At 35.2% G+C, this 25895-nt stretch overlaps 2 protein-coding genes across 5 annotated transcripts in view; one reads left to right on the top strand and one right to left on the bottom strand.

Moving 5' to 3' along the window:
- The window catches only part of Flo2 (flotillin-2), a 67527-nt gene extending 63182 nt beyond the window's left edge, over nt 1-4345 (top strand). For all 4 annotated transcript variants that reach the window (XM_034330097.2, XM_034330099.2, XM_034330096.2 and 1 more), the window contains exon 8: nt 72-4345. In XM_034330097.2, coding sequence (XP_034185988.1) covers nt 72-101 — 30 coding nt within the window. In that variant the 3' untranslated portion in view covers nt 102-4345. The remainder of the gene's footprint in view (nt 1-71) is intronic.
- Nucleotides 4346-10416: 6071 nt separating this feature from the next.
- 5-HT7 (5-hydroxytryptamine receptor 7) overlaps nt 10417-25895 on the bottom strand; it is an 87233-nt gene continuing 71754 nt past the window's right edge. The window contains exon 7 of the mRNA XM_034329945.2: nt 10417-15903. Coding sequence (XP_034185836.1) covers nt 15268-15903 — 636 coding nt within the window. The 3' untranslated portion in view covers nt 10417-15267. The remainder of the gene's footprint in view (nt 15904-25895) is intronic.

The following is a 25895-nucleotide window of genomic DNA, read 5'->3' as shown; positions in this document are numbered from 1 at the left end:
ATTTTATTGAAAATTCGAGTTTCTTTATAATTCTAATATTAACCTTCATTTTTTCTTTTTTTAATTTCCAGGTGTTAGGAAAGATACCAGGCGCGAAGTAATGGTGGACGAATCAAGAGAGAAGAACGGCGACCAGGCGATCGGACATTCGGAATCGGCTGTAGAAAAGAACAAACTCTATACTGCCAAATATTTCCCCGCTACTCTAATCATCCTCCGGTGACACTCCACTTTTTTCTCTTTCCCGAATTATTCTACCTCAAACGTAGATGAAGCGACGCTCAACAGAAACGTTCATGCCACCGCGGCAACGGCGTCGAATTGAAAATCGATCGAGTTCAAACTCTGGTTCCATTCACGATACGACGTTCATCGTCGATTACACAGAACGCACATCGACGATTTCAGCTTCACCCTTGATCGTTCGTGCACGTTTCTCTTAAAGAAATCTCGGGTGCACCGAGTCGACCCGATCTCTCCGGGTGACTCTTCTCAAAGATCTCGTCAAACGTTTCCTCGTCGATCGATCTTTAAACGACGCAGTCCAGAACGCATTCGAAAGGAAGATGAAATGCGGTAGATGAATGAGGAAGGCAAAGCGAATCGGCACAAGCAGCGACAGAAATAAAAAAAAAAAATTTCAAGATTCACCGCTGGTTCACGCGTGTACCATTCGACCAAACGGGAATCCAGTTACCTAGTGAATGTACGCCGTTACATTTGCGAGTCTATTGTGATTGAAAACTCTCGATCATTGTGTTCAACATAAGTAAGTAACTTAACGAAAGGGAGAGGAGAGATGGTGAACGTTCGTGCGGAGTTAGCGACGTGGAAGTCAACTGTCCGTAGTTGGTTGTACATACTCATAGTATCGTGTGTATAATAGCAGCTGAGGTTTCTAACTTGCTTAGAATGAGACGCGTCGAACGAGATAAAAGAGCGTTATATTCTTATTTATAAGAAATTACAAATGGATTGTACACTATTTTTAGAGCACCCTACATGTATATGTCCCCTACAAGAGGAACTGAATATTTAGATATTTGAAGAATAAATACTTTGTGATACATTTGAAACCCGTTAAAAGGTGCTGAAATATATTCCAGAATTATGTGTCATTTAATCATTATTTCTAATTGTACAATGCACTTTTTTAATTTGTTAAGTCTTCCAGTTGATCACTGAAATGATTCCGTATTAAGTTCTCGCAAAGTATTTATTTTTCAAATTTATTTTTCTGAGGGAAAGGAATTATAAATTTCATTAAGACCACTAGGTTTCTCAGTGTTTCAAAAGTTAAAACTCTACACTGAATAGTAAAACAGAATAACAATGAATGATAGAAGATGCAAATAAGCGCTCGAGTATCCTCGTTCGTCGCGATCGCACTCGAAATTCTCTCGGTTGACCACGCATCGGAATCAATCCTATTCCGTTTTATCTATCAATTATACTCCATAATGAAGAAAAAGTGCCAACTTGTACATACAGTATCGTCACACCGCCGTATAGTAGGACAAATTATATTTTCTATTGCGTAACGAGCATCCCTGCTGTGTTGCATCTTTTTATTCGGTTCGCAATAGCTCTCCCCCTCAAGCAACCCTTCAGACCCGTACTATTTTGTTTGAAAAATACTCAAATTGGACAATTTCACCGCGCAAAATCTCGAGATCAGGGTTACAATCGTAACTGATAATCACATAATATCGGGCGTCGCTGAGTACAAATTCCATTGCCCTGTCCCGATGTGTATTTGGTACTCGCTAAAGATAACTGGTTTGAAGACGTTTGAATGTTTTTGTCGTTTTTTTATTTCAATTTTTTAAGCTTTAATTAGTGTCATTTAAGACTTTTAGATTCTACTATAAAAGAACTTTCTACTTTATCCTTTTAAGATCTGACAGAAATTTTATTAATTTTCAAAATACTTATAGCTTCAAGCTGATTGCAATTAAAATAGACAGTCATATCTAATTAATTGAGATTTGCACGATGAGCTTTGAAACAATTTTACAAATCAAAGTTTATGCAATATACATGGATTGTGTTACTTTTAAATGTGTGCTTTACTCTTTGTAAAAATAATAATTATGAGCATTTTGTGTCTACATTAATTGTATATATATTGGTATTCGAATACTTTTGTGTGTACTAAATATTAAGTAAAAATTGATCAGTAATTTTAAATACAGCATAGAAAAATTAATTTTAATTTTACCAGATGTTTTATTTATTTTTTTATCTATTTATTTATTTATGCATTCGATTGCTAGTTTATCTTTCTCAGGGTAATTTATTCCACTTATATATAACAAAACTCCAGACTTCAAAGTCTTCAAACCAAAGGGACGAAAAGAAATTCTCATCCCTTTCTTAAAAAAATTAAAGCGAGTATCTAAAAGGTAGAAAGAGAGATGCAAGAACGTAACATTTTCAGCTGACAAGTCTTTCCAAAAATAAAAAGTACATTTAGAACAGTACAAACGAGATGACAGAGAGAATTAATTGCCAGAGTGAAATTATATACAGTGAAGCGTTAAGAAAGTGCAAGGTCCGCGTCTATATAGTATTTTTATTAATAAGAAGCGATCAAAGCTGTAAATGCCGATTATATAAATGAAAGAAAAGAAAGAAAAAAAAAGTAGAAAACTTCTATCGCTGTCGAGGCGGATGTTTTATACATATAAGCTATTTTTTAGTAAGGTTTAGCGCACCCTTTCCGATGGGTAGTCAATGCGAGAAGTCGCCATGTAAAATTCTGATAGCCTCAAGATGTTCGTTCTTCTTTTTTTTTTTTTTTTTTTTTTTTTTATTATTAATTTTGCCTTTTGAAAATCGTAGACCCGCAAAAGTTCAGATATTACGAAAGAGGAAAAAGGAAGAAAAACTCGACGTCTACGTGTTCGACGGAAATTTGTCACCGATCGAAATCAATTTCAGGAGAAGCGTATTCGACTTCCATTTCATGTTTAACGATCGATCAATTGAATAATCAATTGTAATTGTCGTTATGTGTCGTCGAGGAATCGGGGTCATGTAGATAGTTTGTGTATTACAGTATCGTGCATAGTAGGCCGGGACATAGCCATTTCTCCCTGGGGAAGCTTACCATGCTCGATGCTGTACGCCCTCCGAAATTCGTGATGTCGTAAAAACGTCTACGCGACGATGTCTTAGAACTTTTCTGCCGAATACTACATTAATATTTTTCAATATTTAACTGGAAACTGACGATTTTCTTTCATCAACATTAATTTAAATATTTTACAAAATTTTCTGTTTCATTTTTATAAGCGTTTTATGAACTTTTTGAATTTGATTTTATTCAAACTTCTTGATATTTTATATAAACGTACCATTTAAATTTGTTTACATAGAAGAAAATGTAATTTGTAAGTAGAACAAAGAAGAGGAAAAGTGAAATGAGACTTGTAGAATTCTTAAACGATATGATTATTAGGCTAATTATAATTGAATCTATTGAGTCACCGCATAACAATATGGAACAAAAAAAAATGTGATTCATAAAAGTAATCATCTTTCTACGTGAGAAAAAGACGACTGATTATAGCGATCGCTAGTTCTTTAAATTTTATTAAGAAAAAATGAAACACTGAAAATTTTGATGTCACTCTTCGTAGCGTTCCATCAAATACAATGATCTATGATGAATCTCTGTAAATTTGAAGCGAGTACTCATCAATTCTTTCTCTCGTTTACGAACGAGCGTGTAGACGATTTTATAATGCAATTTCGACTGTTTTCTATCGAATAATTCAGGTAACACGTAATTCAGATTCACGTAACAGAAGTTTCTTCAAGCTATCAGCAACAGTTCGCTAAAGTATCTTCTTTCATTCCATACTCAAGGGGTTTACGATCCCGTCAGATTATTATTACCTGACGTAGGAATATTATTATCGAGACGTAGAAAATTATGTCTCGATGATTTTATTTAAAAAAAAAAAGAATTAACTGAATTATGATATCGATTGTTTAATTATACGTGGATTCTTCTTTTGTGATCCAAAGTAATTAAGTCTAAGTCAACAGAAATTGTGAAGATATATAGTTGTTTTTCTTTTTGTCTGTTTGTTTTAATTAACAACATTGTTTCATAAAAGGTATATTCTAAATATTTTACATCTGAGTATATTAATGATAATTTTGATTCGCTTCCTCATTAAACAAAATTAATATTATTAGGAACAGGACTGTGTTGCTAATTTAAACAAGCGAGATGATTTCTTTAAGAAAGGATCTATTTTTAAATAATATTTTATGTACATTTTTCTTATTTTGTATCCTGCATTTATGGTTAACAACATTGCAATCCATTGTATATCGAAGATGCATTTCATTTAAAGGCCTTGTTATTCTTATTATTACATCTTTAATTTATATATATATTTTTTTTGCGAAATGCTGCAGAAATGGTTAATTTGGGTCAATTATACTGAAGGAAAACATATGCTCTTTAGCGCACAATCTGTAATCAATTCTGCGACTAATTAATAATTATTACAATTTTAAAACAAAAATTTTCTCGATTTCTGGAATAATATAAAAAGAAAGGAAAATAATTAAAAACGAAATTTACAAACAAGTATACATATTTTATTTACAATTGTACATAGCTTAATTGCACTAATCACATTCCAAGATTGGATAGCTTTTCATTAATTTTGTTAAGTTATTCTTGACGCATTTTATTTATCATCTTCGATATACATACAGGAATATACGTAGCGAACCAATTCTCGAATTTCTGCAGATGCATATTATTACGTTTTTTACCATTGTCTTCCTGAATCAATATAATTAATGTAACAACAAACACGAGTAAACACATCACAGTGGATCATTGTTAAACTTTAAATCTCTGTGCTTAGAAACGTTATACAGAGATTATTGTGAAAATTCTAGAAATTTATTAACTCGTTCGCTGTCCATCACGCGGTATCGCGGGCTTCATCGTTAGCTTTTTAATATTGAGGCACACACCCACCGACTCGCTTTTAAAGCTCGGCAGCAAATGTATTAATGTACATAATTGACTATATTAATTAGTATATTAACTTGAACATTACAATCTACAATTGACTTCTATTAAAATACTTAGATTACTTTATTTTTAGTAATATACATATATTACTTTATTTTTAAATGCAGAAAACTTCGAGAATTTAGTTCCAAATTTTTAATTTAGAGTATCGCAATTCAGAGTACCTTCACGAAACAGAACAGTCTAACATATGTATACATTTTATATTAGATTATATTACCATTTTTATTATTATTGCATATATGTATTTAAGATAATATTATTTTAACAGGATTTTATGATATTTTGTTTGTAACAAATTATGTATTTATGTTACACAAACGAGCGAACTTTAATTTCATTCATTTGATTCGTATGAGCTATACTATGAATGATGATGTTTAATGATCTAAATGATGATTAAAGATCCCTTTTCCTAAAGGTCATGGATCGGTTCGGACCCTTGTGAGCAATCCTTAAATAATTAAACAGTGTCGTACTGTGTTTCTTCTATCTCTTACCATGTATTTAAAGAAAAAATAATAATTATGACATTATTTTGCATTGCTTTACATAATAAAAATACTGGTATCCATGATTTTTAGCCAGACACATGGAATTTGCCGTCGGTAAATATGGATTTTCAATTGTAAATTTTCGCAAAATTCATAGTTATATACTCAGTCTATATGTATATGTATATGTCAATGTACACGTACGTGCAGGATGGAAGCCTGGTGTTCTTTCGCAGACATGAATGTCTGTGAAATAGGACCAAAAGAATGAAAAGAAACCAAAAAAAAATAAGGAAAAGCATTTAGTGAAATGAAAAGCGAAGAAGAAAAAGCGTTCAGGATTCTAGTTAGAAATTCCAAATTCTACCGAAACTAAATCTAGAAAGAAAAATAAAATGAAAGAATGAATCTAGCCTTTTGTAAACGATCAACACCGAGAGTGTTGTATATTTTGAGAATCAATTACGTGCTAGAAGTGTCTCAACGCGTAGATAGAGGACAATATTAATAATTGTGTCATACTCTATTCTAATTGAAAGTAATCGAACAAACATACACACGCATTAATTGACATACACACACATACACAAAGATACAGACCTACACCCCTATGCAATGTGAATTAGTGCATATTTTTAATAAATGGATTGTAAAATTGACAATTCTTTTCTTACTGTTCCTGTATTATTATCACTGTCTATATTTCCTAAAATATTTAACACATTCTCTGAAGATTAAATAGGTTGGAAGTATGTGAATTACTGAAAGAAGTATTTCAATTAATATTATTTTTAACAAGCCCGAAAAGTTATCAGAATAATTATTTGACTAACTTAAATTTTGAGAAGTCCGCCTAGAATGAAGTATTTTTAAAGTTCGACCCCTGCGCCACCTATACTAAAGCGGTGGAAACTATTCAGTAAATTACCGACTTATCGACTGAACCCCCGACGGTCGGTAATCGACCCTTCGGTAGTCGGTAAGTTAACGAATAGTTTGCGTCGGTGTTACATCGATGGCGCAATGGCTGATCGCTTGGGGTGTCAGAGACCCCGAGCACCGGTAATACTCTGCATGTCGACATTATGGCATCCGGGGTGTCAGGGAACCCGAAGCATCAACACCTACATACATACATGAAGCTAACCGGAAGGAATAATAAAATATGATTCTTTTTAATTTTTCTTAGTGTATTTCGTTTGTACATCATTTGTGATTGATTGTGAGTCTATTTTTAACGTTTGTGACAAATTAGTTCTTTTGTAATTAGCAATTTTATTTCAATCATGATGTGGGCCGAAATTTTTTAGTAATTTTTTATAATAAACAGATTTTGTGATAATTAATAACTGTAATTGATTGGAAATCGTTTGTGATTTACAAATATATCATTTTCATTGTTTGTGAGTGAATAATTTCTTAATTATTTACAAGTTTGTTTTATAATAATATCGTACCCATCACTACCTCGAACAAGTGAGTTTCAAGATTTGTTTGTTTTTAGGTCTTATATTTCGCTAGATCCGGTCGTACCCATCACTATTCCGAACAAGAGACTTTCACGATTTGTTCGTTTTTAGGTCTTATATTTCGCTACTTGCTTCGGGGTCCCTGGCACCCTGGTGGCATATTATCAGTATGCAGCGTCACCGGGTACTTCGGGGTCTCAGATACCCCGAATGCCGTAGGGCCGGTAAGCAAAGAGTGTCACCGGTGCTTCGGGGTTCCTGACACCCCAAGATGATATCATATCGGTATGCAGAGATAGTCACCGGTACTTCGGGGTCCTTGGCACCCCGGATGCTATATTATTGGTATACAAAGATACTTACCGGCGTTATGGGGTCCTTAATACCCCAATACGATATCAGGTCGATATGCAGAAATGGTCACTAGTACTTCGGGGTCCCTGACACCCCGGGTGCTATATTATTGGTATGTAAAGATACTTACCGGCGTTTTGGGGTCCTTAATACCCCAATATGATATCAGGTCGGTATGCAGAGATGATCACTGGTACCTCGGGGTCTCTGGCACCCCGGATGCTATATTATTGGTATGCAAAGATACTTACCGGCGTTTTGGGGTCCTTAATACCCCAATATGATATCAGGTCGGTATGCAGAGATGATCACTGGTACCTCGGGGTCCCTGGCACCCCGGATGCTATATTATTGGTATGCAGACACCTACCGGCATTTTGGGGTCCTTAATACCCCAATATGATATCAGGTCAGTACGCAGAGGGGGTCATTGGCGCAGCGGGGTCCCTAACACCACTGAATGAAATCAGGTCCGTATGAAGAGGGCACAATCAGTATAATTTTTTTCCAGAGTTTATTTAATTTACTTCATTTATTTTTTTTTGCTTATTAATAAGCTTATCGAAGTGGAATAACATTTATGATTATATCCCCATTCTGTGTCTCAGTAGAGAACCACATTGATTTTACTTTCTCCAGTTATTTATATAATTTTATCCCTCATTATAGACCAAGGCCATCTCAGTATCCCTTACATCTCTGTATTCCTTCCATCCCAGGCTTCCTTACATCCCTGCTTTCGTTACATTCCTGCAACCCTTAAATACCGGTTTTTTTTTTTTTTTTTTTTTTAACGTGGTGGAAATCTTCAGAAAGACACCTTCAGCCCCCCTGGGGAAGGGCCGGAGGTAGTGTGGGATTTTTACCCACTAAAACCACCACGGTGGCCTGCACCAGGGCGGTAGGGAGGGTCCTTCGACCCTTTGCCATGTGCCAAACTCCGCCGACATCGGGGGCCACACCCGATGCCGGCTCTTATCGGGCCGTATGCAGTGGAGACCGGGGCCCCAGCCCCAGACCCCTACGGAATTCCTTTACATCCCTCGTTCCGTTACATCTCTGCATCCCTTACATCCCTACACTCTTTTCATCCCTACATTGTTTTCATCCCTTCATTCTTTTCAACCCTTCATTCTTTTCATGCCTACAATCTTTTCATTCATACACTCTTTTCATCCTTTCATTCGTTTCATTCCTACACTCTTCTCATCCCTACACTCTTTTCATCCCTACATTCTTTTCATCCCTACATTCTTTTCATCCCTTCATTCTTCTCATCTCTACATTCTTTTCATCCCTACATTCTTTTTATCCATACATTGTTTTCATCCCTACATTCTTTTCATCCCTACATTCCTTTCATCCCTACATTCTTTTCATCTCTACATTCCTTTCATCCCTACATTCTTTTCATCCATACATTCCTTTCATCCCTACATTCTTTTCATCCCTTCATTCTTTTCATCCCTACATTCCTTTCACGCCTACATTCTTTTCACCCCTTCATTCTTTTCATCCCTACATTCCTTTCATCCCTACATTCTTTTCATCCCTTCATTCTTTTCATCCCTACATTCCTTTCATCCCTACATTCTTTTCATCTCCACTTTCCTTACATCTCTGCATCCCTTATAATAAATATATTACAAAGACTGCTTCGAGTAAAGGTAAGTAAAGGTAAGTAAAGGTAAGTTAGTGCCTTCGACAATTTCGAAAAAAACAGCGCCCCCTAGAGGCATAAATTCGAACTAAAATTCGATGTCGAATCAGCGCCATCTGGTTTCGAAAAAAGGAACTAAACCTTGCTCAATTTTCGGCCCTCTGGCGGCAAAAATGTGAACTAAAATTTCGATGTCGAATCAGCGCCATCTGGTTTCGAAAAAAGGAACTAAACCTTGCTCAATTTTCGGCCCTCTGGCGGCAAAAATGTGAACTAAAATTTCGATGTCGAATCAGCGCCATCTGGTTTCGAAAAAAGGAATTAAACCTTGCTCAATTTTTGGCCCTCTGGCGGGAAAAATGTGAACTAAAATTTCGATGTCGAATCAGCGCCCTCTGGTGGCGATAAAAGGAACTAGATTTTTTTTTAAATCGCTGGCCTTAGAGCCGCAAAAATTTCAACTCTGTTTCAGGGAGGTACTGGGATGTATGGAATGCAGGAATATAAGTGATACAAGGATTTCAAGGATACAGGCATGTAAGGGATGCAGAGATGTAAGGGATGTTCGGATATAAAAAAGGTAGGAACGTAATGAATGCAGAGATGTAAGGGATGTTCGGATATAAAGAAGGTAAGAACATAATGAATGCAGAGATGTAAGGGATGTTCGGATATAAAGAAGGTAAGAACGTAATGAATGCAGGGATGTAAGGGATGTAGAGATGTGAGGAATGCAGGGATGTAAGGGATGCAGAGATGTAAGGGATGAAGAGATGTAAGGAACGTAGAGATGAAAAGAATGCAGGGATGTAAGGGATGAAGAGATGTAAGGAATGTGGGGATGAAGAGAATGTTGGGCTGAAGAAATACATGTTTGTCAAACAATTACAATAATAATTGTTCAGTTTTGTACTGATTTTGACTGATTTAAAAAAGAAAATAGAATCAGAGGAAGTGAAAATTGTGTCTTTTCATATGTCAGTTTAAGGTGCGGTAAAAGAGTGACTGATAAAACAGGCACGATTATCTTGGCTGTGCTCTCTGCATGCAGATCTAATCTCATCTGGGGGTGTCTGGGACCCTCTTAATCATGACCCCTCGAAAACAAAGGCACGTCCAGTCTTCTACATCTGTAGTCACTGCTTTAGCGGCAAAAAGTTGATGGATGTAAGGGTACAAATAAAGAAAGTGATATTCTATTTTTAAATCAACGTGTTTAAATTTAATTCCCAAATAGATTAAATTTGTATAATATAATATAAATTCAATCAATTTCGTACACAATTAAATCCCCAAATTTAAATACAACTTTACATAAATGATATTTTATTTTAGATTGATATATTTCAATTTAATTCACAAATACACTGTTTTACCATCATACAGAAATTTAGTTAAATTCGTGTAAAATTGTATTTAAATTTAGGAATAGATCGTAAATAAAAGGAAATCATATAAGTACCGCAAAGTACAGCACTCATGGTACAACACCAATTTGAAGCATAAATTTTGATGAAAATGACTACAGAAATTTTCAGGGATCAGAGTGAAATTCGTTCACAGATTTCAATCAAGATACATTGCAGAAAAGGTTACTGTTTATTTAATGTAACATTTGTAGAAAGAATAGATAATGTCATTGGTCTCACAAATTTCAATCAGAAAATATGAATTTTAAAAGTGAATCGTATGATCAACTTAAATAAACATCAGCAATAGTATTAAAAAATATAGATTTTTTGAAACACGTTTTGATTAATGAATATCATCTGTTAATGAAGCTATTGAGTGTTTCAAACCGACCATTTTATCTGTGACAACTTAATATTATAATATCAATAAGAAAAATATTTTTGTAGCAAAATTTTATTACATAACATTATAATAGTATATTAATGGGAGTAAAGTTTCATGTAAAGGACTTCGGTCTTCACGGTGTTTAAGCAGGATTATCTTAAAGTAGTTTTAGCTTCGACTAAGCAAAATATAATACTTTGTTTGCAACAATGATCTTTCTAAAATTAATATGAAAGTGATGGTTTGAAAATTATATTGAAATACTGCCAATTATATAGTGGCTTCTATCTTTCTTTTTCGAATTTTTTAGTAGTCATTAACATATATCAGAGTTATAAATAACAATAAACGAGCTTCAGCGATAAATAGTATCTACAAATAGAGTCAGAATTTTATATTATTCATAATTTGTCAACTATATAGCTAGCATTACCAGCTATTTATCAATAATGGATAATGATGACTATCCGTAAATAGCCATTGATAAATCGCTAGTTTCATTATAAATCAGTAACGATTCTTATTTAATAGACTTTGGCGATCAATACAAACATTTTGTATAACGAAAAGATTGTCATTGGTAACAAATAAATAAAAATTACAATATCCTTTGTATTATTTTTGTCGCAATTGTATCGGAACGAAACAAAACGTTTTACAGCAATAATTTGATGTAATAACATATGTATTTATTAACACATATTAGGCAATAATAATTATTTTATAATGAAATATGTAACGCATGAATAAAAAAATAAACGAATTATGCATTTCACAAAAGTGTCCGTACATTAATGTATACCTACCTATAATTTACCAAGTGTCTTTTCAATGAAACTATTCATTTTCTTTTCCTAATGCACTTACAAGACCTTCTTCATTTATTATATTTCTTTCTGAATAACTTCAAACATATTCTGTAAAATTTAAACCTGGAGACTGAGATGGAAGGAAAAGCTATTTGAAAAGATTACATATCTTATTGTCGGTTTTAATTAATGTTATAAAATGTACGAAGACTTTCGCGAGTGACTATATATTTTGCAGTATGAAAGCAGATGGATCTGTACAAATGATTCCACTTTTTGGAACGAAATATTAATACTATAATTAACACAGTGTGTAGAATAAATAAATATCGTACAAGTAAAATACAGCAAACATCATTTATGTTAAAATATTCAAGAGCCAACATAGCCGCATATGAAAATATCATTTAATTATGATAATACTGTCAGAAATTATTTCTACAAAACTTTCGACTCGAGTTAAAGTACGTTTTCAGTTCTCTCAGCTGTAATCACATCACTTTCTCCCATTAATTTATCGCCGTTATTTGGAATGATTCTCTTTGTTAGCACCATGCACGATTATTTATTATTTACGGAATATTTATTCATAATATTTGGTAATATCACGAGTCTACCAGTGACCGCCTATTCAAATTTAAACAAATCCTACTGCATGCGTTGCGACCTTCACTTTTATCTTCTTTCTTTATAATAGTAATATTTTTGAAGGTGTCTATAAGAAAATTCGCCTAAAATTATCAAGGTTTATGAATTGAAAATAGACATTAAACAATTATTTCCATCGTGCAAAATTTCACTAAAGGGCCACAAAGGAAACCACATAAAACAAACCACGAGAATCTCAATTATTTCTCTAAGGAACTTACACAGTGTAACTATAATGGATCGATCATGTTTGTTTTGTTTCGCATGTGGTCAAGGCATGTTGCACTACTTCTGAAGAAGGCAACACGTTATTTATGGCCTGTTAGTAACATGACTTCATTAGTTGTTAATTTGTAAGAGTTTGCTTCCTTTAAGACTACCATGAAAGAAATTTGAAAATTGAATTTCTTTTACAGACTTTTCCACGATCTAATTTTCTGACGATTGGAAAATGAAATTCGTAGAATTCTCACCTTTTTGAGCAACAATTCAGTGAAATGATTGAAATGATAACTAGTAGCTTGTTATCTATTAGTTTTCTCTTGGTCTATGTGTAACAGAGGTTTCCCATTGAGTTTCGCATTGGTTTTTCCTCGATGCGCTCTGTATCGATCATGCAATAGTGGTACAGGATTTTACGTTTTCCTCGTGCCACTTTCTCCATTCCTCTCTATACGAAAGCATTCTAAATTCGATACAATCACGATTCTCTGACGGGGATCGACGTATCGTATCGGACAGCTACTTCTTATCCCTTTTCCTCGTCAGCGAACGTAATCGCGAGAGAAAAGTTTTTTCCACTTCGTAGCGGTAATCCAGCTTCGAACGAGGAAAATTGTTTGCTTTGCTTTGATGGAACTTCGTTTATCAGAGTATTACAGTTTCTTGTCCTTTAATGCTCAGCTTATTGTTAGGCATTAAAATTCTATTGCCAACCTGTTTCTTTTCACTGATTACAGATATCAGTTTTCCTTTCAGTATAAAATTTCAATTAAATCCACAAAAAGAATTGAAAATTGTTACAAATAAATATTTATATCCACATAATAAAATTAATTATTTTTCTAACATATTTATTTATAAAAAAATACCGTCCATAAATAGAGGGAAGTATGCCCTTGAACATTATTTTAAATATTTTCTTGCACGTTCCAATCTCTTTTGAAAAGCCAACTCTCTAATTTTTCTTATTTATTCGCGTTCCATTGAGATCCTTCGATTTTCTCGCTTCACTTTGTTATCCTGCCTTCGTTACACTACCTTCGTTTTCGAGGCAGCAAAAACAATTTCTCCCATGGAAATTTCTCTGTAGGGAGATAACAAAGTTTCTAGAAGAGGTGGAAATATCGGGACAAGTTATTCCACAGTTTCTAACATCATCAATTCTCTCTACCCCTCGTTGCAACGAGTTGATCAATTTGTCTTCTGAATGGCTAGATGTTGTCAAAGACAAGTTACCATTTAACACGTTCACTGCCGTGTTAGTGGCTGACACATTAAATTAATGTAATCGATTAGTTAAAGAAAATGAAGTGCTTTATAACATTTAAAAAAAGATGTAACAGAAAACCTTCTATGAACACTGTCTTACTGCTTATATTATCTGATGTAAAGATTTCTGTGTCCTACAAATTTTGGACAAACGGCGATTCAAATAGGAAATACACTTCTCGTAATTACACTCTGGAGATGCAAGAAACCAAAGATTTCGATGGTTTTATTGCACTCGTGTGTTACGAGTAATTTTCCAACCGGTGATTCGACTTTCCAATTGACATTTCCCACTGGTACACGTTATTTGTTCGAGTTCCTTCCATCGTAAGTTACGATTTTCTCCTTTGCCATTTTAAAAATTGCTTTCCATCGTGATTTCTTTTGCTACTCCTCTTTTCCAAAAGTATGGAACTGTTATTTAATATCAATAATTTTCATTTGGTGTACTCTTACATTTTCTTTCTGATACTGTTTCAAGCTAAATAAATAAAATGTTAGTAAATGTCGAAAATTAATATTACAAAATTATTTAATACCTTAGGAAATATTAAGAAAATCTACCTCCATTAATTTTTTCTTCTTTCGAAACAAGTATCGTGTAATTAATATTATTGTAATAACCGTCGCTAGAACGCACGCGTCTTCAATTATTTATGAAAAATACTGAAGAAGAGAATTGTCAGAATCGAGTGCACTGGTAAACACGCTTCTCACATTTAAATCGAAAGAGTCTCTATTTTCAAGATACCTCTGTTGTTTGCTAGTTACACACCGTTCAAGATTATCAACGCGACACTACACAGATTATTTGATCTTCTGTACAACATTACAGATCATATGTTTCCATAAAATCGTTTATACAACTGGACACATCAAGCGTAGAATGTACTTTTAATCATCGAAGCTCTTCAACTTTTTATATCCAGATGTCCTCTGAAATCCTAAGAGAGATTCTATCCAACCAATTCAAAGAATAGTTCTCATCGTTTTCATCGAAATAACCACCATTTTTCTTTAATCACAAAGTTTAGAAAGGGTTTCATGAGCTGGCTACGCGAGGGACCAGGTCGTTATTGCAATTAAGAAACTGGTCCTCGACACATAATTCAAGACATAGAGCTTCCATATTGTTCATAATAAATAATTTAACTACTTTCGATTATCTTCCACCACCAAAAACATCCTGCAATTTACCTCTACTACTGTAAGTCTTCTAGCAGGTCCAGGAGAAAATACTCTTTCTTCAGCAAGCTTAATCGCCGTAAGTTTTTCACGGATGACTTGCACCTTCGTTCTTCATCGTCCAGCTGCAGACCAAAAGCATTTGTCTCCTGCTAGCTCCCATACAATATTCTGAACAATATTCTCGTTGAAAGATCGACCGATCGTTGTTGCGCATCGATCACGGCCGGTCCAAGGCCGTCTCGAGGCTGCCGTACTCGATTCGACGATCAAGGAACGAGTCTCCCGAGGATCATAGGAAGCTTTCGTTAGGGGCGTTCGCGGCGACGTCGATCGCCTCGATGCCCTGATTGTCAAGGCGTTCAGCGCCGTCCATCTCGCCAGCTTTGATCTCGTAATTGTTTATCGGATCACCGTACTGGCTCTGGTAGAACTCCTCCCGCATCATGTGGTTCAGATTGCTGCAACGGAAGTAGAGGATCTCGCGAAACGGCTTCCGGAAGTCCCTGTTCAGGGTGGCATAGATGATGGGGTTTAACAGACTGTTGCAATAGCCAAGCCATAGGAACAGGCTGGATAAAAACGCTGGAATCGCATCGGGATTATTTAGAAACGGCCTGACCAAGGCCAATACGAAAAATGGTAGCCAACAGACGATGAACGCGCTCATTATGATGCCCAAAGTTGTGCTTGCTTTTCTTTCCTTCGCTAAATGAAACCTGAGCTTCTTCTGATGAGGTGAATTCGTCACGCTGCAGGTACTGTTCAAATGGTTCCTTACGATCGTCGATTTCGTCGACGTGATTTGCGGCGTGGTGGTCGTGGACGAGGAGAGGATCGGCTTCTCGAGTTTCTGGAGCATCGGGCACTGGGATTCGTTGCTCTTCCGGGGACCACCGGCGAAACAACGCACCGCGTGGCCGCTGCACTGTAACAAAAAGATAAACGGTTAGTTAAATGACGAAATAATAACAGGGTAATTCGAATCATCATGATTGATCTATGTAGATCAACGTGAAACGTAACCAACAAAGGGAATATTCATTAGAGTTAGACCATTTTCAAAGCGTTCACGAATTATATGCCATCAGATATGCTACTCGAATTCACCTCGCAATTCACCGGCACGATAACAACGTTACTGCGGTTTTCCTTCTGGTGAAACAAATCTCTTGTGTATACCGGTGCAACTGACTGATGATGAACAGTTATCACAGCAAATATGGAATTCTGTGTTTCGATAAGTTCACGGGAGCGTTTTGATGCGTGTAACGATGCATAAATCATAAGTAACGATTGCAACGATAATTACACGTCGAGCACGGGTAAACGTGTGCTATAAATTTATCCTTATATCCACTGATTCCGAGGTTCAAAGGGGTTCAATCGACATTTCTGTAAATAAAACAGGAGAACGAAACAGAAGGTTGAATCTATTTCATTTTTTGTCTGCAGCGTTTCTTTTATGAAGGCAATGTTGTCTATGAATGTAAAATAGATTTCATGTTCTCGTACAACACACATCATTCTTTTATTATTTCATTAATTATTATCGTGGCTTAATGCGATTGATAAATTGTTCGGATCTATATCAAGATTCACCAACACCTTAATGTTTTATTAAATCTCAATTCTGCTAGCATTTCAGCGCATCGAAAAAGCAACCCCTTTCGTTATTAAATATGTACACAGAAACGAATCCCTAAGGATTGCCTCTAGCTTCGCATTCAACTTCGAAGTTGCTTTAACCGTAATCGAATTGCCTGCAAGTTCGATAGAGAGTTAACGTACCATTCCATCCCCTAAATCCTGCTTGACGTTAACAACCTTGTTAACAAAATGAGTGGTATCCAATTATCTCAACCTATTTCGAATTACTCTTCGTTCTTCTAATTATTTTCACCGATGCCACCCTTTTTCATGCTCTAATTTCAAGATATAATACGTCATAATCTTGCGGGTGTTAAATCTAGGCCACCTGGTTTTCCTTATCCCTGCCCGTTTTCTTTTTAGTAAAATAATAGAGTTATGATAGTAGAATGTGAATGTAACGCTGGTTAATAACGAATTCAGGTGGTGTCTGTTCGCTACTTGTTTTCTTCAACGAATGCTTTCGACGTTTCATCTTTTTTGTTTATCAAAATCATAATGTCGAGGAGCAGGCATATTGATATTGAAGCAAGAATTCAGCTTTATTAAAAAGTAAACTTCACAGTTAATAAGGAAAACTTGACGTACATACTTCAATAATTTTTATAAGTTTTGAAACTCTAATCTTCGCTTCTGAATAATTTCCAAATTGTAAAATACATGGAATTTAATCTTCTCAACAAGAAAATTCCACAATTACTCGAAACTTCTCTTAAAACACACTAACGAACATCGATTTTCCATAAATGAATTACCGTCAGATTTAATCGAGGACTTATTTCCTTCGCTGAATTAGCAGATGGATCGATAAAGCCATCACGTATTCCATATTTTTCCAGTAATCTTAAATACAGAAGAGCTTAAGCATTTCGAACGTGGTACTAATTAGCAAGCTTCTTCAACGAAATAAAACAGCAACCGTTTTATCGCGCTATTTCTCCGAGCCTGTGTTTACCAGCAGTTTCATAATCGTCTTAAAGTCACATGGAGGCATTAAGTAACTTCAACGAGGCGTTGGAATCAGTTTCAAGCAAACTGGCTGTGTCATTACGAAACTAGCTGTTATCTTGTTTGCAACCAGAAATAAAATGTTAATGAATCGCTTATTCGCTATAAACTTTTAAATTTTAAATTTATTTGTAAAATATTCAATAATTGAAAGGTTGAAATGGTAAGATATTATAGTTCCATCTTCAAACAGCTTTAAATTATAATAATTAGCGACAAAACCGTGAGTAGAAAATCTTCGGAGCTCGCATAAATTAACATTTATAATGCAGTATGAAATCAAGACAAACTGGGTTAAGTTAAGTTCAACTGTTGCAAAATATTCTTGGCGTGCAATTTATGCGAGAGAACAGATTATAGTCGATGAAACCAGTCAGATACCGGAAATCGTGCTGTCTTGCTGGGAAACAGACGGTTTTGTTTCGAGCTTTTGACACTTGAGTTCTTCAAGAACTACAGTAAGTCACAAAAATATTTGTTCTACTCTAGTATAGTTCTAGTACTGTTAAATAAATCTACGTTCTATGCTATTGAAATAGCTGGATCGATTTTCATTATCAATATAACTGTCTTCATTTTACATAACAGTAACAAATTTTCATTTCGAAGCTGTAGAAAAATAATTTCAACTAAAAAAACTGTGAATTCAAATCTCCTATCCAGCTGGAACAAAAAGAAATAAGCATTAAAATGTTCCCTTTAAAGCTGGGAGAGAAAATTTTCCATCGAAAGGGTCTCCAGTAAAATCCCATATGCACCAAGAGCGAAAAATAAGCACGAAAAAGTGCAACGAAGTACGGTACGGAACAGTTCGTATAGAATTTCTGCGACGGTCAACGAGTCAAGGAGGAAGTTCTAATAAAAGAGAATTTCTTGTTACACGTAAAACCCATTTGCTCTTGAAAGTCAAGTACTCAAATTTCGACGATTGATTAAACGCAGTCTTCCAGGATTACCTAGAAAGTTAATTTAGATGCAGAATACAGCCTGAATTGAAGTAAAAAATAAATTCTTTTAAATTCGTCAAATTTCTTTATTTTAAAATTGTATCCACTTCAGAGTGGGTCACTTGAAATGTTAAAATAAAGAAATCTACGAAAACTAAAATATTTTTCGATATTTCTATATTTCTCAAATCCTGGAAAAATTGAATTTTCCAACGAAACACGCTCGTATGTATACGTAGTTGGTGAACTCCAGCGAGGACAAGGTTTCAACCGGAAATCCTCTCGAGACAACGTGTCCTGTCGTCGTGAATCGTGATAGATGGCGCGTGAAGAGTGACACGAATTTCGATCAAGATACATAGCGTCTCTGATTTTATGAGCAACGAATTTTCGAAGAACCACACGTGAAATTTCCGGTTGAAATGTGTTGCAGCAGAAAAGGGTTGAAATATGTTACAACTCGCCATTGCCAAGATTACCCCTTTCAAATTTATTATCGTACGTGAATTTCATGCGAACGTTTTTCCATCGGTGAACGTGAATTTATACGAACTGTTAATTTTCAGTTAACAGGGCACAATTATGCAGAACTGTGAATGTAAAATGCAAAACCACCGTTGTAATATAATAAATTGCAACTCTTTCATTTTTATTACAGCCATAATTTTATGAAACTAAATTTCACGTCAGGCACCATTTGAAATTTCATCAAACATATCTGTATAAATTCTTTAATTTCCAAAGCAGTTTGATAGAATCATTTCCATTAAATGCATCACGATTGCAAAGTGCATCCGGGAATATGTGGGAACGTTAGACTTCATTCGTACGTCACAAATAATTATCGCAAGCGTATACGAGTTCTGGCTTCTCGGTTTGCCTGTCATAATGCTTGTACGTATCTCTCACCAGGGAAACTCAGAATTACAAGCCCGTTTAATTATATTCCTGTGCACGTATCACTGTTTGACAATACGTATCACCATGTGAATGCACAGATTACATGGCAGAGGGATATGACAACCGGGATTAATCGGACGTTTCCTCGGGCTTTTCGAACAATTGCATTGGAAAAATTCTCTATCGTACTTCTGATATTGTATTTAACACTAAAAATGTACGATATTTTTATTTCGAATAAACGTTATTTATTATTTTCACAATATTTCGTTACATTTATTTATCGCCCATCAATTTAAGTATTTAATAACAGTATTCCTAATTAGGTATTAAGAATAAGAAATAATTAATTTCCAAAGTTAAGCTTTGTATACGAACTAATCGGAAGATGGAAGGAAAAATTAATCAAACTTTCCGTCACCTGCATCGTATGATCAATGTTATGCAAATTACCGAAAACGCGCTGGTTTGATTCGGTTTTATCCATAATGATAAGACGAACCGCAGGCAGAGAGGTAATCAGGATCGCCTGGCATAACTTTCAAGATTTATGGCTGCTGGTGATTTAGTGCGCTCAAGAAGCGGAAAATCTAGTTACGTGGTCTTCTTATTTGCGCTATTTTTTGCCTACTTCGCACACCGAAATGTTCCACGTAATACAATAAAAAGTGTTCTAGATAATAAAATTCGATCTTCTATAAAGTAAATTGAGTACCTATTTTCCACTTGAATCGCCCCTAATTTTACATAGAGGAAATGAAATTCTGAAATAGAAATTCAGAATTCCAACTCATTGTCAGCAATGAAACACGACTGCTTAATTTATTACCTTGATAAAAAGAATTCATAAACACAAGAGATTAATACACCAATCGTATCTCATGATACAAATAATACTTTTATCTGTCACGAACAGCATTCAAAAACAAAGTACCCGATAAGATCAGATAAAGTAATAAAATATACGAAAATATGGATCCCCACGGATAAAATTGCTCTGATACCGTTCTTGTAACGTGTTTCCCTTTGAGACTGTGCCAGAATCACATCGCACAGACCACAACCCACTAAGGGAATGTTTGCAGCAAGTGCAAGGACGAAAAGCTTTAACCTAGGCCACGTAACCTATTGAAAGAACCATCGGCATTTCGAAAGCTTGCAACTGCTGGCAGTCGATATTTCTCCAAATCCAACGATTTATCACAGTCGTCAGAAAAACGTCGATACAGTCTCGCTTGCGGTATACTTCTTTTTTTAACGTTCAAACGATTCAAACGCCACCGGAGGAATACAATTTTTTTTTTCGTTTCTGCTTTTTTGTTATTAGCAAAAGACTCTCAAAGAATATTTTTGTGTAGACGAAGTTAAATATTCTTAAATATTATTCTTAAATTTCTTAAAGACAAATGTATAAGTCAATCATTAATACAACATTAAGGATCGTCATTTTAATTTTATGAAATACTGATTAATAATTTCATGATATTTTTCCTGTTCGAAGAATTCTGGGGCTCGTAAAAAGGATCTTCGTTAACGCCCAGACAAATTAAGATCCACGATAGGGATCTTAATTTGTTGCTTATTAACGATGACCGATTGTGCTCATTGATACAACCGTACACACACGGGGGGCGAATTTATTTTCGCGAACGATGATCAGATAGGGAAGTGGCGTGTTGGGTTTACAAAGGACTCCCACGTTAACGTGGTTGATCCAATATAGACGACTAAATCTGATATTTTCTTATAACAACGAGCTAAATCAGTTTAGGGAAACGAATCACGCTAACTTCGCTTCTTTGTTCAGAAGTTTTTCCTAAGAAAATGAGAATTTTTTTAAAACCAATTTTTTTATTTGAAAATTGCTTATTTCAATTTTTGCCTCGAGCATCCTTTGCAAAATAAACGTTACTTATATAATACAAAGTTCTTGAAAATTGCTACATGGCACATTATTAAAATTAAACAAAATGATTTTTAAAAAGGATATACCAAGTAAATATTCAACAAGATAGCTGCCTTAAAAATCGAAGAAAGCTTTTCTGTTTTTCCTTCACGTTACTGTTTCGATGTTTTTTGCATTTATTTTCCATGTCATTTCAAAGCACTGTAATCACTTTTTTCTTACTTTGTAAATATTAGATTGCAGATTAGTAAAAGCTTCTTTGTCGCATCTGTGAGAGAATGGTAATTTCTGCTTTGGGCTTTAATCTACTTTATATTTTATTTTTATCTTGTAGCATCTCTTTGTTACTTGAAGATATTCATCAGTCTTCTGTAGTTATTTTTTCAGAGATAATGGTTCAGAGATTTGATGTTAAGAAAATATTCAAAAATTACGAATTCATTCATATCATCTTAAAAGAAAATAAAGTAATAAAAATAAAAAACTTCAAATCTTACAATTAAAAATAACTCGGATACAATGATCTGTTATTTTGTTATCATTTAAAAAAGCATTCAAACTAAACAATTATATTTCATTTAATCTTCATTTCAAAACGATGCACTGAGATTTATTCAAGTAAATCTTAATGCAATCTTCCAAACCACGCTTGTGTACCTAAGTTCATAGAAGTAGAACAGGTCTGTATATACTCAGACGAACAGAATAGAGGTAGATGTGGTCAGACAAGTAGATAGTAGCAGTACATTGCTAAACGCGTGGAACAGGGACAGTACTCTGTCAAAGAAGTAGAATGGAGGTAATACATTACCAAACAAGCAGAATAGAGATGGTATGCAGTCAGACAAGTATTGTACAATAGGGACAATATGCGTTTGACATAAGCTTCACAGTAACTTCAGTACCAGAAATGCGAATAGTACAAAGGAATAATATTACAAAGGCATTATATTAGGGTGTGTCTCCACTTGAGAGATTTTTGCAGAATAACACCAATCTACATTAATCATAATTTCACCCCAATATGTTAAGAATCGCCCTCGCAATACGATTCAATATTTTTCCAAGACGTGAAAGTTATTTTCCAGCATCGTCCAAAAATCGTCCGCATTTAGAAAATCAACGTCCTCGACCTTGAATCGTTTCCAAGAGAAGAGCATCGAAAAAGCCAGCCCGGCTGTCCTTCTAACTCGCACGTGGCAAAGAACAGAGCGAACAGGATCGACGAACAAAACATTAATCTTGATATTACACGGACATTTTGCAAAAAGTTCGGGACCATGCTAGCCCGGATAATATACCTACGTATCGTATCCGGCGACGAATCGAGGTTGGCGCTGAATATAAGGCAGCCAAGTCGAGCCAACGTGGCTGGTTTAATTTAATATTTCAATCCCTTCCAGTACTCCCTTCGGTTCCCTCCACCGCATTTCCTATTAACTCGATGCCACTCTCGACTCTTCATTAACTATTCCTTCCCTTTTTCTCCTCTTCTTAACCTCGCGATTTCCTTTTCCTTTTTTCCTTATTATTATTATTATCATCATCCACGACGTTCTGTTTTCTATTAATAATCCTGTCAGACACATTTCGATTCTTGCCAACAAAGATGGCCATGGTTCTTTCGCGTTGATTCTACCAGCCGAGCAAGGTCGACAAGTTATTCTTAGGATGCTTCTTCATCTTCGCGTGACGGGTCAAGGGTTACGAGGGGTTACGCTAAGGGACGTAGCAGAGTTCCCCGAGTGGTGTTTCGAACGATTATTTTTAGGAACCCTGGATAAAGTTCTTTCAGGGCTTAGGTGTAATTAGACGATGATGGTTCACTTTTTATCCCTGGACGCGATAACCTTTATTCTTGAATGGGGTATTGATTTTTTACGTTTTCTCGTTATGGGGTAATAGGATCTAGACTACTTGCATTTAAAATTTGCAATATTTCTCATTAAAGAAATACAGTTATCTTCTTTAAATGCATTTGTAATTATTTTAATTATCCTCAAATTTGTACTGCCCACAGTTGCAAGTGTAAATTTAAAATTGAAATTTTGTAATTGCAATTTCAAGTGTAGAATAGCTTTAATGCAGACAATCGAGTAAACTTTCCCTCGTGCGAATGTGAACCTTCATAACTCTAATGAACTCCAATAACACAAGCTACCCTTTCATCTCTTAACGAAAAGCTGAGATTAATATCCTTCCTTTGCTCGATTAAACGAGGTGACTGGCGATCGCAAACAATAGAAAAAGGAGGCCGTTTAGGGGCTGAAAGTAGTGCAGAAGGGTAATTAAAACGCATACAACTAGAGCAGAAATGGTCGATGTGTTTTCGATCGGCGTGATAAAACCCTACCCTCGATGCCTGAGGTTCGTAGAACATTCGAATTCAGGGTATTAAGTTTGTCCGAGAGGGGAAATCAAGAGCTACGATGGTTTTCCTGCCGTAGAAAATTGATGTCACCGACAGCGACTGAATTGGGGGCTGAAAATTAATCCCAAGCGGAAACCGAGAAACTATTGGTGTTTTGAAATAATTTCCTACTCTTTTTATGAATTGATTTATAAAAATATAAATTTCTAATAAAATAGTGTCCTGATACGCATGTGTTGAACGGTTATCGATGGTCGGGTAAATTGATATTGATGCGACCGCGTTACTTATTTCCCCAGCATTTGGAAAATAGTTGCCACGGGAATTGGCTGAAGGGAAGAGATCGGAATAGCGAATGAAAAGGGTGGAAAATGGAATGAAAATTCCTCGACGCTTAAACGAGGCTCCCTTGCGAGCAATTTCCGACGAAATCGAAAGCATCGCATAAATATTTCAAGTAACGCTTCAAATAATACAAAAATACATTATTAGTTGAAATTTCTCATTTCAAACACTATTTTACCCAAATCTGCTTTAGAGCAGATCCTTCAGAAATTCCAAGGTTTACGACACTTTAACGTACAAATTAGGATTTAGTTATTTCGGTCTAGGCACAAATTAAATGGATTAGTCTGCTCGCCGTGGCGATGTTATTTCTAATAGTCCCTATGTAATAGGTTCTAATAACTTCAAATTTCAGCGAAGTTTCGCTGTGTCATAAATTAAGCCGGCTGAGCGCTTAAACATAGAGAATAATAACTGCAGAAAATGAAATGTCGGACATAGGAATTTTGGGAAATATGCTAAATACAGAACTATCTACAGCTTGCCCGAGACAGAAGATTTATTGTTCAAGTTACTTTTTCACAGGTTCGAGAACGTTACACGATCAGAGGACTGGACCTAAGTTTCCATTGAATATTTAATGCCTCTGCCTCCAAACAGAATCCTGTGAGGGTTTCCTGGAGGGGGGGGGCTCTCCCCCAATCTAGCTTTCAAGATAGAATCAATCAGGACGTGGATGCAGCTTAGAACTAATAGTATTAATCTTGGATAGGACTTTGGAATTGCAATTGGTCGTTATTGAGCTTGCAAATGGGACAATCTTTAGGTCCTAGATGATATCATTATTTTATAAATTTTTACATTCGTTAGGGAACCATCTCTGTTGCATTATTGTGCATAGAAAATTGCATCAAATCATTTCAAAGCCTCTGAGTATTTTATTTTATTTCGTTGTTACATCAATGAAGTATCAAGTATAAAAGGTGTTATAATTCACACAGTAATAAATTTACATACAAAGATCGTTAAGTCTTCATAAAATAAAAAAGATAAACTGAATATTCAGGTGGCGTTTATTTTCACTCGTAAAACGATGGTAATTTATTTAATTTTCTGACTGAAAATCTTATATTTCCTCGGGGAAACCGTATCTCCAATTGAAAACAGAAACGGAAAATAAACAACGGTGATAGAATTCTATGGAAATTTCACGTTGCCGAGCGATAAACTCGTTCAACGGGAAATTCTGTAGCTCTTCCCGTTCATTGTTAAAATGCAAATGTGAGCGATGCTTTCGATTTCTTGCTCGAAGCGACACAACTCTGCCCACCTACGACTTTTCGATTCGTAGAAACACCATAGACAAGAAGAGATTAATGATGAAAACGTTCCCGAAAGCATGGTAAATTCGTATTTCAACTTACCACGAACTTCCTTCTTCAGCCTAAGATCTAAATATGTAAATAGACTTAACAGAATTTTCAAAGTTTATCGCGTAGCTGTATAAACTTTAAAATTGTGAAATTTTAAGGAAATTCTTTTTATATTTCACGTACGATCCTTTAGAATAAATTATATTCATAGTTTAGAATTAAAATATTCTTGAAATCAAACATTCATGACGTTTCAAGCATGAATTTTCTACATGAAAATTTTGTTTCATTCTCAAAAGTTCCACGTTTCCATACACAATTGTACCTCTTTCAAAACTTTCCTTTGGTAGTTGCTCGAAGCATCAAGGCGCATTCTTCACGAACAATTTCCTATGTGAACATCGCTGACGAAGCGGACAACTGAACGTAAATGACGTTCGCATTGTTGCATAATGCATGCGGTGCACCGTGGGAAAAACA

This window comes from Osmia lignaria, chromosome 2 (genome assembly GCF_051020975.1).
Source record: "Osmia lignaria lignaria isolate PbOS001 chromosome 2, iyOsmLign1, whole genome shotgun sequence".
In the NCBI taxonomy this organism is placed as follows: Eukaryota; Metazoa; Arthropoda; class Insecta; order Hymenoptera; family Megachilidae; genus Osmia; species Osmia lignaria.
This window is presented reverse-complemented; position numbering and strand designations above follow the sequence as displayed.